Source organism: Pezoporus occidentalis, unplaced genomic scaffold (genome assembly GCF_034315485.1).
Source record: "Pezoporus occidentalis ecotype Australia unplaced genomic scaffold, CSIRO_AGI_Poc_V1 ctg182, whole genome shotgun sequence".
Lineage (NCBI taxonomy): Eukaryota > Metazoa > Chordata > Aves > Psittaciformes > Psittacidae > Pezoporus > Pezoporus occidentalis.
In genome coordinates this window covers 1,808,862-1,823,754 of record NW_026913662.1, presented here as the reverse complement: position 1 = coordinate 1,823,754, position 14,893 = coordinate 1,808,862, and the positions used below count along the sequence as shown (strand labels likewise).

The 14,893-nt window shown below is 44.9% G+C and overlaps 1 protein-coding gene across 1 annotated transcript; it reads right to left on the bottom strand.

Annotated features, from left to right (window-relative positions):
• Nucleotides 1-4,151: 4,151 nt before the first annotated feature.
• Nucleotides 4,152-8,602, bottom strand: LOC134162077 (potassium voltage-gated channel subfamily A member 1). The gene is made up of 2 exons (XM_062615541.1): nt 8,248-8,602; nt 4,152-8,133 (listed from the first exon to the last, which is right to left on the bottom strand). The coding sequence occupies exon 2, from the start codon at nt 6,737-6,739 to the stop codon at nt 5,264-5,266; it is 1,476 nt and encodes a 491-aa protein (XP_062471525.1). The 5' UTR covers nt 6,740-8,133; nt 8,248-8,602; the 3' UTR covers nt 4,152-5,263.
• Between the last annotated feature and the right edge of the window lie 6,291 nt (nt 8,603-14,893).

The following is a 14,893-nucleotide window of genomic DNA, read 5'->3' as shown; positions in this document are numbered from 1 at the left end:
TTCCATTTTCTTCATGTTAGGGGAATTTAATTAATGCAGAATGGCGCCTCTCTAAAAAACAGTTATCCAGCTAATACTGGAGAGGAATATATTCTCTCTGTATGTTACATGTGTATGCAGAAAATCTTATTCTAATATACAACTTTCTGCCTTTTCCTAATAAATTTCAGATGTTCTTGTCCTAGTGTTTATTTTGGTTAATATGTGTGTAAATGAGAAACCACACTGTCCAAGCGAGAACTATGGAAAAGTGAAACTTGCCCTCAGTTCCTTCAAAAATACTTTAAAATAAGTAGGCTTTTATGTTACACATGGGTTTCAGCTCTCTCAGAAACAAACTTTCTGCACTTCTGCTTAATGAAAACAGTTGTCCCTTAGTAAAAGAATTGTCAACAAAAGTTGCCACTGCTCCAATTATTGATCTGGACCAATGTAGCCTCTAAAGAATTATGCGTAGCTGATTTGCTAAGAAGGCTCTGATGCCTGAAATCTCAACTTGGGCAAAATGGCTGCTGAAAACAAGAGTGTTTTGCTGAATTTTGTCCTGTCTCTAGTGCTTTCTACTGTCTTTCAAGTGCTTGTCCACATAACCAACAGTACACCAGGTTAAGCTCGTGCACAGTTAGAGACTTTGTAAGTGGAAATTAATTTCTTTGGGCCATGATTATTGTCAACTTCCCAGCAGGCAGCATGATTGATTTTCCTCACACCTACAAATGTGTAAACCATGAACAAAGGAAGGAAATCACTAGAATTGTTACCATGTTAGTCTTCAGTAAGCCAGGCTGTGAATCTCCAGCACTCACATATACTAAGAGTTTAGAGGCACATGGCCAAGCTCTGCCCAGCCACCCCCTGTGAAGTAGGGTCAGTTCCATTACATTTAATGATTACTAAAGGCTTATCTGTCTGAATGAACTTGTGAGGCAGATGAGGTAAACTGCATTAAGCCCCATTGTGTTGAGAATTAAAGCAGCCTTAATTTAATTCATCTTACTTTCCTTCCAAAAAGAATGACTCCGAATCAGATTAAGGTTGCTTTTATTCTGCAACAGAATGTCCATGCTGGGCTTTAAAACAGTTTAACAAATCTACTTTAAATGCACATCTTTCATTAATTTACATTAGTTTTCCTGAAGTCCCCAGTGGAGATAAGGCTTAAGAGACTCCACGCATGAGAATCTGCATGGGTTTGATAGGATGCTCTGAACTCACACCCTGGCTTACTGCATGCTATCTTCCCTGTGAAGACAAGTAAATGCAGTTTGTTGTCTCTCCTGAAGCTGCTGCACAGAGAACTTGAGCTCTGGGCAGTTTGGCAGCAACCTCATAGTTCAGTGATGCAAGAGGCTACAGTCTTCTATTTCCACTCTCCCCCTTTCTCCTCTGCCAGTTCCCTAGTGCTCTGTAGCTAAGTATGGTAGGGCCAGATGGGGAATTCTGGAAGTAATACCAGCCTATGGGATTCCCACCCATTGCCCCTCCATTTCATTCCTGCCTCTGCACTGCAGTGCACTGCTGCCTTGCTCATGCCAGGTAAGTTCCCTCATCCCCTTCACTGTGTGGATGAGGAAAAAGCTGTATTGGGGCAACTAAAAGTAGAAGAGGCATAGAGCAGTGGCTGGTAAAGTAGGCTTAGGTAGTGACTCCTTATGCTGGAAAAGCTGCCTTACCTCACCAAACTACAGCTCAACTAAGACTGTCATATCCACTGGTTTCTCTGGCCAGCATAACAAGGAAGGGCATTGCTTCCGGGAGGTCCATACCAAATGAATGAAAGTCTCTTGACTCTTTCAGAGATGCACTAAATTGGCCAACAGCTCATTTCCAGTCCTTGTCCACTGACATAAACAACCCCATAGAGCTCACGTGTGGCAAAACAAAACATATGCCAAAATGGGGTGGAAAAAAAGGAAGAAAAAGAAAAAAAAAAAAAAAAGAAAAAAGGAAGAAAGAAGAAAAAAGAAAAGGATGCTAACTGGTAAGAACAGATAGTTAAGTGCACCTTCAGGCCCGCAAAGACACTTCAGCACTCCTGCATAAAGGGAGTAAGAGCTTTTGTTGCTATCTTCTTGCGTCAAACTTGTCGAAAAGACATGCTTATGCTACATGAGATTAATTCCTGAACTCTGCATTTACTGAGATCCTTTGCAGTGAGCTATAAATGGACAAAGCAATGTTCAGGCTCCCCAAACAACCCCAAGTCCTAATGATCCATCCTGGTTTCCTGACAAAGAAGAATCGCTGCATGCAGCATTTTTCTCTTTACAGATGCAGAATGACTATCATTCTGTTCATTAAGCTAAGATGTCCATGCCCAACTGTGGCAGAAGTTGTTACCAAAATGAGGCCTTGTCTCTCAGATGCTAATTTCTGATCATTAGTCCCACAGCACTGAATAGATTATTGCTGTTCAGTTTAGTCAGTTGGTTGCTTTATAAGCTGAGTGCAGCATTCAAGTCTGTTTTGACATGAGAGGTCATATCCTAGAACTCAAGTTTGGGAGCATCAGGACCACCAGAATTTAACGGGGAGATGTGTACAATGGGCAGGGGTGTGAGCAGGGGACAGGAAGAGAGCTTTACAACACCTGCCTGGAGAATGTAATGCCCTGTTTTATTTGATGCTTTGCATTTCTGGCAGGAGTTAAAAGCCCCCTCAGTTCTTGATTGCTTGCTCATCGTTAAGATTCACAGAAGCTACACTGAGAAATAAAGTCAAGTCTTTCTGGAAATCCGGCAGGTCAAGCTTGTGCGTTACTGCAGAGTTAGGGTTGTTTTTTAACTCTAAGTGCTTTGATTTTATATATGTGTGTGTCTGCACATGTGTGTGACACACATGTATAACCACATGTATATATTTATTTATACACATATATACACATATCAGAAAGATAGGGAAGAAATGATCTGTACAATGTGGAAGGAGAAGTGTTCAACAGTAGTTGGCCACATGCTAAGTGCAGAATGAAGATCCTCAACTTTTTCCATTTAAAAAATACAGATTAGTGCCTACATTAGTTCAGATCAAAGGTTATCATCTTCCAGAGCCTAGCAGTCAAGGATGGCATATTGCAGAAGATACTTTCTCCTAGCATGGATTCCTTCACTAGATGATGGTGGAAGTAAAATAAGTTTAGGGACCAGAAAGAAGAATATGGTTTAAAGGAGCTGTGATGGGATTTAAGATCTGATGGACTTGCAAAAGGGGATAGAGGAGGCAGGTATGGCGGGGCACTGGAAAGCCTCTCCCACCTACCTGCTGGGAAATCCAAGGGAAAGAAAAGCACAGCCCTGCAGTCTGGTTGCCTGACTGGGTGATGCTGCAGCTCATGCTGACCCCTAGTTCTTCCAGCTGGGACAGGCTGCCAAAAAGCCATCTCAGGGAAAGGAAGGGCAGATACAATGATGGCAGCAATGTCTCTATAAACAACCTTGGGAAACTTGAAGTCTTGCATAAACACAACTATGAGTTATTTGGCAGAAGCAAATGATGAGCCCTGCAGTATCAGACTGGCTGGTGAAGGAAGGTATCCTATGGGCGCTGATGGTCTCTGCCCCCTTCTTCTTCATCCCTCTCACTCACGCTTGCTTTTTCTTTCTCTATCCTGTTCTGTGCAGTGCCAGGAGGCAGCAGAGAACACTCCTGTACTTGTGCTGGTGCCTTTTAACCCTTTCCTTTGCTATCTCTGACCAGCTCAGTTCCTGGAGGCACTTTCAGCAATTCAGGGGATGTAAGATAAAGGCACTGCGCAACTACTTATATCAATCTGTTGAGTCTCTTCGGTGAGTTTTAGGGGAATACAAAATAGTCTCAATTAATGACTGCAAAAGAAACCGGCTGCTGCAATTTGGATGCATATAATAAATAAGTTTCATTTACATTCTGAGAATGCACCAAAAAGCATGCATCTGCACCTTTCAGCTATAAAGGATACTAGGTTTTAGGTGTTGCTATAGATAACTTGACTTAATTTTACATATAGCTTTCCCTTTAAGGGATGGGATATCTTCCTTTCCAACAACGCCTGGACAAAAGCCAACACGTTTCCCTGAGCAATGCAGGAAAACAATCAAGTTTCTCTAATCAGTTCATTTAGGCCTTCAGTCTATCAAGCACTTTTTTTTGTTGTTTTTTATTGTTATTATTAGTTATTGTTATTATTATTATTGAACTCATGCATTAATTAATTCAAGTTACACCTTAATCAAATAGGCCATAATGCTGAATATTTGAACATGCTTTGATCTCCAAAAGTTATTGTTCCCATTTGACTAACATATGCACTTAAATACAGTACTTTAAATTACTAGTCAACGATTTAATAAATTAAGGAGTGCACTTCTGGTGAATGCAAATCAAAAAGAAAAGGAAAACAAGGAAAATAATGAAAGAAAAAGAGAGATAAAGGACCTATTTTTAGGAGATTCAGTTCAAACGAAAGCTTATCCGCTATTGTCTGAGGTAACGTTTCAAGCATGCTATTATAAAATAAATAGTATCAAATTCAAACATGCTTTTATTAAACTCCATTGTGCTATCTTGCAACAGAGGGGCTTAAAGTTTTGTATCCAGTTCTGGACAGGGAAAAGGAAAAGTATGTTTAAATCATCTGCATGTAAGAGAACTTAGCAGCATTGCAGATGTTTTGTCTTCAGTTTTGTTTGTTATTTTCCTTTTAGAATAGTTCTTCTATGGAGAGCAAAAGAGACCAGGCTTAAGTACGTTTGTAATAAGGTAGACTGGAAGTATGTAATCATTCACACAGGGGGCAGAAGGAAGATTTGCACTCCTTCATAAAAGACATGGCAAATGATTGCTGCAGGTTTTTGCTAATCTTTTTTCGTTATCTGATGCACTTTCTTGCAACTGTGCAGTTTTGCAGAATATTTTCACTGGAATCCATGCATATGCTTTATAGCTCTAAAAACTGTCTTGCTTAGTTTAAGTTAACTGTATCAAACAAAAAAAATAAAAGGAGGTGGGAGAGGAAAAGTTTAGGTCTAGCATCATACAGCTTAAAACTAAACTAGTTCAAATGGTTACCATTTACCAGGTGGAAAATGTTTTTTAAAAATAAACAAAATCTTATCTTTCATGGATCCTGGAAGCTTCTTTATCGCTGAGCAAATATTCGCAATGCAACAATGCATTTACGAGGTAAATAAAGCATTCAAAGACTATCAGTAAAGCATCTACAAAGTGTGACTGTGTCACTAAAGTCTTCAAGCTGTGAATGGGGATTTGGTTGGGTTTTTTTTGTTTACACATCAGTCAGCAGCTTGCTTTTATTAACGCAGTTTTGGTTGGCTACAGTGCAGTTGCCAGTTCTGAGATTAGCCTCTCTAAAATTGTCTATGCTATTATTCATATCCTCTTCGATTTCCATGTACTCAGATTTGCTGATTGTGGAGGAGCTGCGGCGACTGAGATCACTGTCAGATGCTAAATTAGGGGAGCTAACGTGAAGTAACTGAGCCTGTTCTTCCCCTTCTGTTTCTCGGTGGTAGAAGTAGTTGAAGTTGGACACGATGACAGGTACGGGCAGGGCAATTGTCAGCACACCAGCGATGGCACACAAGGAGCCTACGATTTTGCCTCCAATTGTCACAGGGTACATGTCACCATAGCCCACAGTGGTCATGGATACCACCGCCCACCAGAAAGCATCAGGGATGCTGGAGAAATGAGACTCAGGTTCTTCAGCCTCAGCAAAATATACCGCACTAGAGAACAAAATCACCCCAATGAAGAGGAAGAAGATCAGCAAACCTAGCTCTCTCATACTTGCTTTGAGGGTTTGTCCCAAAATCTGAAGACCCTTAGAGTGTCGGGAGAGTTTGAGGATTCGAAAGACTCTTACCAGTCTGATGACTCTCAGGATGGCCAAGGAGGTGGCCTGCTCTCCTTTCTGAGTCCCCTCCTGCTCAGCCATCTCGGTGCCCAGGGTGATGAAGTAAGGGATAATGGCCACAATGTCAATGAAGTTCATGATATTCTTGAAGAATTCAGTTTTGCTGGGGCAAGCAAAGAAGCGCACCACCAGCTCAAAGGAGAACCAGATGATGCACAGGGTCTCCACAACAAAGAAGGGATCTGTGAAGATGTTGGATTTGTAGACCTGGGTGGTGTTGTCAGTGCGATGCACTGTGTATTCCTTGTCTTCTTTTAGCTCAGGTAATGTCTCTAGGCAGAAGATCACGATGGAGATGAGGATCACCATGACAGAGACTATTGCAATGACCCTTGCCGGCCCAGAACTCTCTGGGTATTCAAAGAGGAGCCATACTTGACGCTGGTACTCCCCCTCCGGCAAGGGTCTCTCCTCGTCTTTGATGAATCCTTCATCTTCCCTGAATTTCTCCATGGCCTCCTCACCCAACTCATAAAATTTGATCTCCTCAGAGAACATGTCCAAGGGCACATTGACCGGCCGGCGGAGCCGCCCCCCAGACTGATAGTAGTAGAGGATGGCATCAAAGCTGGGCCGATTCCGGTCAAAGAAGTACTCATTGCGCAAGGGGTCAAAGTACCGCATGCGCTTCTTGGGGTTGCCCAGCAAAGTGTTGGGGAACTGGGCTAAAGTCTTCAGCTGCGTCTCAAAGCGTAGTCCAGCAATGTTTATCACTACGCGCTCACAACACTCATGGTCATCGTGGGCAGCGGGCTGGTAGCTATCCTGGGGGTGGCCAGGTAGCGCAGAAGTCTCATCCATGTTCTCTCCAGCCATCACGGTCATGGTGGCACACAGGAAAGGGGACCCAGGAGCAGGGGAGGAGAAGGGAGGGAAGAGGGACTAGAGAGTGGGGAGGAGGATGGAGGAGAGCAGAGAGCCTCCCAGGACAGTTCAGGGGAGGGGCTGGGGGAGGCTCAGAGTCTGCAGCAAGGGATGATGAGTCGGGATGGAGAGCTTGAGGAAGGGATGGATGAGAAGCCTAAAAGATGGAAAAAGCCAAAAGGGGAAAGGAGAGGTGGGACGAAGGGAGAGGCATCAGGGATGATGGGAGGGTGAAGAAAGAGGGAAGAAGTACCTTTAGGGGGGGAAGAGGGCAGGTAAGGTGAGGGGTCCTGTACCCCAAAGCCGGGAGGCTGAAGGTCTATGGAGTGCACCCCCAGGCTGAGGTCCTCTCCCCAGCCGTCTCCTTTTGCCTTTAACTCGATCCGTCCACTTTTCTCGCTGACTGGACCATCTCTGCAGCTGCTGTCACGAAGTTACCACACACACACACACACACACACATACACATACACACAAATAAATAAATAAGTAAATAAATAAATAAATCACGGGGCTGCTGGGAGGTGAGTCCTTGCAATGCCAACTCAGCAAATTTCCATCGCCTGCCCCCCCACACTGCCCCGGTCCTCTCCTCTTATGTGCTGGAAAGGGAGTGATGGAGATACCCTGCTTTTGAAGGCATAAATCTCACTTGCAGGATGGAGGCTGACAGGGAGGAGAGAAACATAATAAACCAGCCCCCAAACCCCACCACACACACACTCTCAGGCGCAACGGATTGGCTTTCACACCAGCAAGAGCATCCCGCTCTGCCCACTACGGCAGCACATGCGGAACCCCTATGCGTTCCCACGCACCCCCAGACATGCACCGTGGCCTCCAAGGCAGGAAGGGGCCGATGTGGAACCTGCGGTGCCCTAAGCACATCAGGAGGGCTTCTTAGGCAACTTCAGTGGGGTCGACTCCTGCGATAAGTCTCCTGACCGCCACACTCCCCACTTCACAGACAGTGGAGACTCAGATGAGCACTGACAACTTCATCACACCAATCGGGGGAATAAGGGGAGGGGGAGCAAACCATCTCCTCTCTTGCTTTACAGCAGCTAAACACAAGTGAGAGAGAGACGAGGGGAGGGAGATCTACAAGCCAGACCCCAACTGTTCAAAATAGAGTCCAGCCACGAGGAGGGGAGAAGGGGATTTCCTTACCTGTTCCTAGTGGGATGCGTTGGTTAGGGGTAGGAGCCAGTGCCGGAATGCGTCAAGTCGCCTTGCAGCAGCATCCAAAAAAACCAAACCAAACCAAAACCCGCAGCGGCAAACTCAACCCTCCTCCTCTTCTTGTGCCCCTCTTAATAATACAGCGATCGCTTTACAGGGCTGCCTGCGAGACACTGAAATATTCATACACTGTCTTAGGCTGCACCAAGGGCGAGTGGTTTTAATTAGTTTTCTGCCGAGAACCGCAGTGGGGGGTGGGGGAGTTGGTTTAAAAGAGTGCAAAGTACCTTTGTCAAAAGGCTTGAGTTAGTAAATAAAATCAAGGAGTCCTAGATAGCAGCTGGCTCTCCTGCTCTCTTCCCCTAAGGTAGCTGGAAGAGGAGCCGGGCACTGGGCAGCGGCTGCTGGAGAGATGTGAGAGATCCGCAGTCCTGCAGCCGCATCCCCGGAGTCAGTCTTGGCTCGTCCCGGCAGCAGCAGCAGCAGCAGGAGGCAGAAGCTGGACTCGTGTGGCAGGAGCGAGAGGGCTGCTGAATGCATGAGAGCAAGGAGCAAACTCGAGCCATTTCTTGACGCTGCAGTATCAGCAGAAACCTGAGAGCTGTTTGGTGCAGCTCGGGGAGTGGAGGGCGGGGGGACGGGTTTGGGGATGGGGGGAACGCACGGGATAAGCGGGAGGAGCGGAGGCAGGCACGCTGCACCCCCTGGGGCGCCCGACAGCGCGGCCCCGCCGCCGCGGCGCGCTGCGCGCCGCGCCCCCGACGCAATGCAGGCTCCGGACCCGGACCGCACGGACCGCAGTGGGATCCCGGGGCAAGGGGCGGCGGGCGGCGGGGGTTGTGCACAAGAGGACCCGTTCGCCGGCTCGCAGCCCGCAGGCACCTGCAAAGGAGGCGGCTGGTGTGGTGTAGGGCTTTACACATCCCACACGGAGGGAGGCGGCTGCGCCTACGGTGTCCCGGAGCGCCCGTGGTGCGGGGCTGGCACGGCTCCGTTCGGCCCCGGCTCCCGGTCCCGGCCCCCCGCCCCGCCGTACGCTCAGTAGCAGGTGAGGCTGTGCAGCCAGAGCCTTCTAGGCATAGTGGTGGAGGCTGGGTCCCGAGCAGTGTGGCTGAAACTGGGAGGGAAGAGTTAATCGGCAGGCAGCGTGTTACAAGGAAATTGCCCTTTCATGCTGCTTTATCCCGCTGAATTCATTTAGTTGATGAATCACATAACTTCGAGATGGAGAAGACCCATTATGTCATCAGCTTCCCTCCCCTGCCAGTGCAGGATTGTTCCCTACAGTATAGGATCATGTACATTATATAAAAGCCTTCTGCTCACTTTGTCAAAGCAGGCAAGGTGATCAAAATACAACCGGGGCCTGTGTAATTTGAAGCACTCCAGGGCTAAGTAACACCAAATCCATGTTTAACAGACCTGGTCCCATTAGCTTTCCACTGCATAATACATTATTGTCACTTAAGATCACCACCTTGGCAGTCCAAAAATACTTAATCACCTGACCTCACGGACAGTTTCTGTCTTTTCTTCCCTTCCTGTTATTTATCTCCATGTGTTCTTAGCTTGGAGTGGTTTTTTTTGCTAGAGTACAAACCATTCTAAAATCCACTAGCCCTAGCTGTGCTGTAATCACAGCTGCTTTGCATGCTGCATTCACCAGTCCTGGTGGAAACAAAACTAAGGAAAAAGAAACAGATTTCCTGTCTAGCCTGGTATGGGTTTGTTGTTTTTTTTCCTTTCTTTCTTCTCACTGAGTGTCACATATGCTGAGAGTTTTGTGAGAAACTTCTGGTGAACTTCTGAGCAAGGAAATGTCTCTTTATGCCACTCCTGCGCAAAATAATCAAAACACCAAATAAAAGGAGAGATTATTCTCCTAGTGAAAATCACAACCATTCATTTTCTGTCTGACAGTTTAGCAGCTCAGCATCAGCACCCTGACTTAGACCCAGCAGCCCTAGACGCTCTGCAAACTAAAGCTCCTCCAAAGAGAAAGGCAGTTCCATTTCCTAAACTAACCAGGCGGCTTTTCAACCCTCCAAGAAACTCAGCTACAGCCTTTAACTCAACATCCTCTTATGGCAGTGAATTCCATGCCTGGATGACATGCTGCATAGAGCTGACTGCAAAGTATTCAGAGAGCTCTGCATTCAGTGTGTTTGGAACTGCTTTGCAGAAATAGCTCTGTGAGCTACTCACCCGCCTCTGGTGCAGTGTTATATCCCCCTGTATGAGTTCAAAGACAAATACGGATGCTCAGGAGTGTGATGAAAATGCAGATCTGACAATCAGAAGCCTGAGTTCAAGGTGCTGTTCTGCCCTTGTCTTCCTGCATGATTGCAGGCAAGTCTATACATTATATCTGGAAAATAGGAATAAAAGTGCTTCTCTTGCCTGTCACAGCTGCTTAGGCTGTTTGTTCCTGAGAGCTGTCTTTGTAGAGCAGAACCCAAATCCTTACTGGAAGCTCTGGGTACACCAGCAACAGAAAAAACATGTAAAAAAATAGCACCTTTTGCTTTGACATTACAAGGTAGTAAAAAGACAAACTGGGATATTGGTACCCCCTGCCTCATTTTGAATAGCTTTGAAGTCTGATTTCTCATTCCAAACTAACTAACATTAGCACCAAGCAATTGTGCTGGAAGGTAGATATCTTTCTAAGAAGAGTGGACTGTCAGCCATAGGGTCACTGAAAAGGTGTGTATAAAACTAATGAACAATAAAACTAGAGATTGCAAAGAGGTCATATGTTACATGTTAAAGTGCTAAGTAGCTTGAATTAAATGCTAAGGAATAGAAGGAAACTCCAACATGCTGGCGAGTTTGAAGTCAGGCTGCTGCTTTTCCATACTTTCTATAGTACAGAAAATGGCCACCAGCAGTTGAACTGGTAATGCCTCCCTGAGCCAAACTGAGAAGTGCTGTTCAGGAACAAAAGTTTTCACAGGGAAATGACAAGTTGTAAGCAATCAAAAGCACAGCTTTGTGTGGTGCTAGGTCTAGTGGTACAATGCAAATGTCATTATCTCTCTCCGATAGCTTTTCACTATGAAGAACACTCCCACTTGAGCTCCCCCGTGGAACGTGCATCCAGCCTGGCATGGTAGCGTGGATGAGCACAAGCAGATGGGGAAGCAGCAGGCGTTCTGAGTTGCACGGGGTGAGGAGCTTCACTGCCAACTTTTACGGCTGATGATGTAACTTTTCAGAGTTCAACCAGAATCGATAGACTCCTTGTGTCAAAGGTAGGTCAGTGCAGCAAAAGCAGAACCATTTCTGCAAGTTCAAAGTCTTGCCTTGTAGACAAAGATGCAGATTTCCTGTGTTTCAGTTTGGTAAACAAAAGATTTCCCCAGAAATATTTTTTTTATTATTATTCCGCAGATTTTTTCATTAGTATTTCAGAGAAGAACAAATTTTTGATTAAAACTCTTAGTGTATTGTAAGGATTAAAGAAAAATTGTATTGAATGATTGCGAATCTGAAGCTGGATTAAAAAATAACTATTGGCTTTATTCAGTGAAATAGGCTTTAAACACTGTCACCAGGGGATCTGAAAACTGCTGATTGAAATCAAGGGATGCAGGAGCAGAGTGGATTTCCCAGCATGACATTATTCATGTAGGTGTCATGAGAGACATTGATAGCATGCTAAATTTTCACGACATGAAAAGACAGTTCTTGTGACAGAAACCATTAAAAAATCCAAAGTGGCAAGAGATGTCTGGGGTTGTTTGAACCTTATGAATCTTCACAGGCATGCTAGCCCCAGTTCATTCGCACCTGGAAAACAACCTCGTAACACAGCTCCATTCAGAACTGCATAAATCCACAAATGAGTTGTGAAGGTGTCACCATAGACAAAATTTAATGGCCTTGGAGACAGAGGGTGCTATGCATGAAGGGAGATGTTTCTGCTTAAATTTGCCTTGCAGAGTAGTCATAATGACCTATTGGTTGTAGTGACCTATGAGATGGAAAGAGTCTACAGATAGAATAGAACAGATAGAACCAAAGGTGGGCTTGTGGTGTTGACAGCTGGGTTTTATTCCCTAGCGGAAACAAAAGATCTTTTAAAACGTTTATATCTTTTAATACTGATTTATGAGCCTTGTTACTATCCTGCAGTATTATTAGGCATTGTTATGACTGGGATAATCAAATCTCACGCTTCAAAACATACTGATAGCTGATGGGAGATGACAATGACTTTTGTTCCCTCTTGTCATATCATTACCTTGTTTTTCCTGCTCCTTTTTAAAGCCTTAAATATGGGCCATCTATTCCCAAAAGAGGCAATGAGTAGATCCAATCTTGTTGCTACACAAAGGCAAGATGAGAACTTGGGAGTGCATCCATCCCTGGGAAGAAAGAAGCAGAAACTGCCCTCACTCACCCAACAGTTTTGCTGCAGTGTGGCAGTGGAAGGATGGCTCGGCAAGGGAGGACAGAAAATGCGCTGTACTAGGACAGGGTTGAACCTGCTTTTGTCCTCCTCTGAAGCAGCTGTGTAATCAGACAAAATGGAAGGGCAAAGATGCTAATCTACCCCACAGTGCCCAGAAAATATCACATTCTTGTGGGCATGTACCCGTAAGAGGAACACACTTCTATATGAAATGTAATTAAAAATGCTCAGGAACAATATTTTCATGGCTTTAATATCGATTCCTCCTTCTCTGACCTCCTTTCCTAGTCCTAGATTTTATTTCCCAGAGCTTTGCCCAACTGGCTGCTTGCTGTTGGGAGAGCCCCATGCTCAAGCAGGCTGGTCTGTCCTGTGTGAGGAAGAGACTGTATTTTATTGAGACTTGTGGACCAAGTCTCTGAAAATCATTTCTGTCTCCCATTTTCTGCAGCAGGAACAACATGTGGAGAAGAAGCCCCAAATAACTTAGGAACTGCTGCTCCTGTCTATGATTACTTGAGCATACTCAGTTATTCAATACACATGAATTCTTTCTTAAGAGTACCCAGTGTTGGCTTCCCATGATTGTATTGCTTAGATCTCATACTGGTGCAAGAACTTTGTTCATGAAGGCTGCTGGCCACAGGGTATAGAAACCAGAGAGTGAACTTTCCCCATGTCACTAGGTGTGAGCATCACATAAAGTGCCACTGTCAGAGATGGGGAACACCTGAGGAAGACAGAACAACACCAGAGCAAGTATGTTTCTGTAAACCCAAAAAACAGTTCTTGCAATGGGTCATTGTAGTACACAACTGTTGCAGAATGACTTTAAGAGCAGAACCATAGAGTTCTGGAGGACTGTGCAAGCAAGATGGCCCTCACAGGTGGACAGAGACCGGACCTCTGTGGGGGCTAACCAATACTGTTATGCCACGTGGCTGATGCGTCACAAATAAACCAGAAGTTGCTTATCACCCATATTGGGTTGGCCTGTCAGCTTCTCCTCGCCGCTTACACACAACAAAGAATTCAACTTTGGGAATCCTCAATTTTCTCCTGTGTGAGATCATTTGCAGCATGATTCCAGCTTATAAGAAAGATGTTTCAACAAAGCTGACACTTATCTAAAGAACCCGCCCTTCCTATGGCATTTCTACTTGAACTGCCCCCAAAAGAACGAGGAAGTGCTGGTTCTTAAGGAACAACAAATCTTGCTATGAAACCCCAAGCTTGAGGCTAAAGGCCGCATTGAGATTAACATAATTATCTTTAGTCAATTTTTTTTTGCTTAACAAGTCTAGCCATTTCAGGGTACTCCCAGTGTTCAAATAGTCTACCAGTCCTACCATAGCTATAATTACAGCTGTCCCACAAATAGTCCATTCACAGCCAAATTTAGTCCTACCTGGGCTGCAAGGTCACCTGCAATAGAACTCCAGGAACACTCATTAATGACAACATTAGACTGCAGTAATGGAACTTACAATTTACAGTGATGCTTTGGAGTTGAGGCTATTTTGAGTCTAGTGAATGGATAGGAGTTCTTAGTATGCTGTCGTGAAGTATGGCACATTATCACTTGGTCTTATGATAAAGGGCACTCAGAAAGTCCATCCATCCCTAAACAACTCAAGTAAGGATAGCATACCACCAGAATATCTTCAGTCTGGGAGAGCAGAGGGAGAAGTCATCATGGGCCCCATTTGGCCTTTCAAAAAAGTATTGCCTTATAGTTTAAGTAGACTGATACCTCCCTCAAAAGCTGACTATGAACCTGACATTTAAGCTACCAAAACAGGAAACTGTTGACACTCTCAGTGTTATTGAGGGAAAACTCTGTAAAAGGAAGAGGAAAGATGTCAAGAGACCTACTGAGAAAGGAGCAGAAAATAAATCAGCAGCAGTGGAAAAATAAAAACTACAGGCATCTGCAGTCTACACTGATGCCAAACCAGTGCACACGGGACTGGAGAGAAGTCACCAGGCTTTAACAGTAATAGAAGTCAGCCTCAATTTCATCTATCAAAATCAAAAGTATTCAGTGTCTGTGATGAGTTAGGTCTGGATCTTGAACTGGATTCATGCTCTCCTTGTATCACACCTGACAGAGTGTGAATGCCGAGAACATGATTATGATTACAACGTTCCCAGCAGGCACTGAAACGTGCAGTAGAGCGGCTCCCAGACATCAAAGCAGTGGGTGGTGGCACATTCTGCTGTAACTGAAAGTGCTGAAGAGGGAGTCCCCAGTCATGATTCCAGATTGTGACTGGCCCCAAGGAGATGCTGAGAACAGCATACTAGCCCAAATGCAGGTAAGCTGAAGCTTGCAGGGGACAGTGACCAGAATATCTGTGAACTTTTGAGTGCTTCCACTTATACCTCAGAAACCTTAGAGCTGCTAAGGAAATGACCAGAACAAAAGTGGTGAAGGATTTCTAGGTGCTCATAGAGAAGATGAACTACTAGATTGTTCTTGTCTATCTTTCCACCTTTGCAAACACGAGAATTGT

Coding starts and splice junctions, on each gene's coding strand:
- LOC134162077 (XM_062615541.1), bottom strand. CDS start 6,739: ATGACCGTGATGGCTGGAGAGAACATGGATGAGACTTCTGCGCTACCT.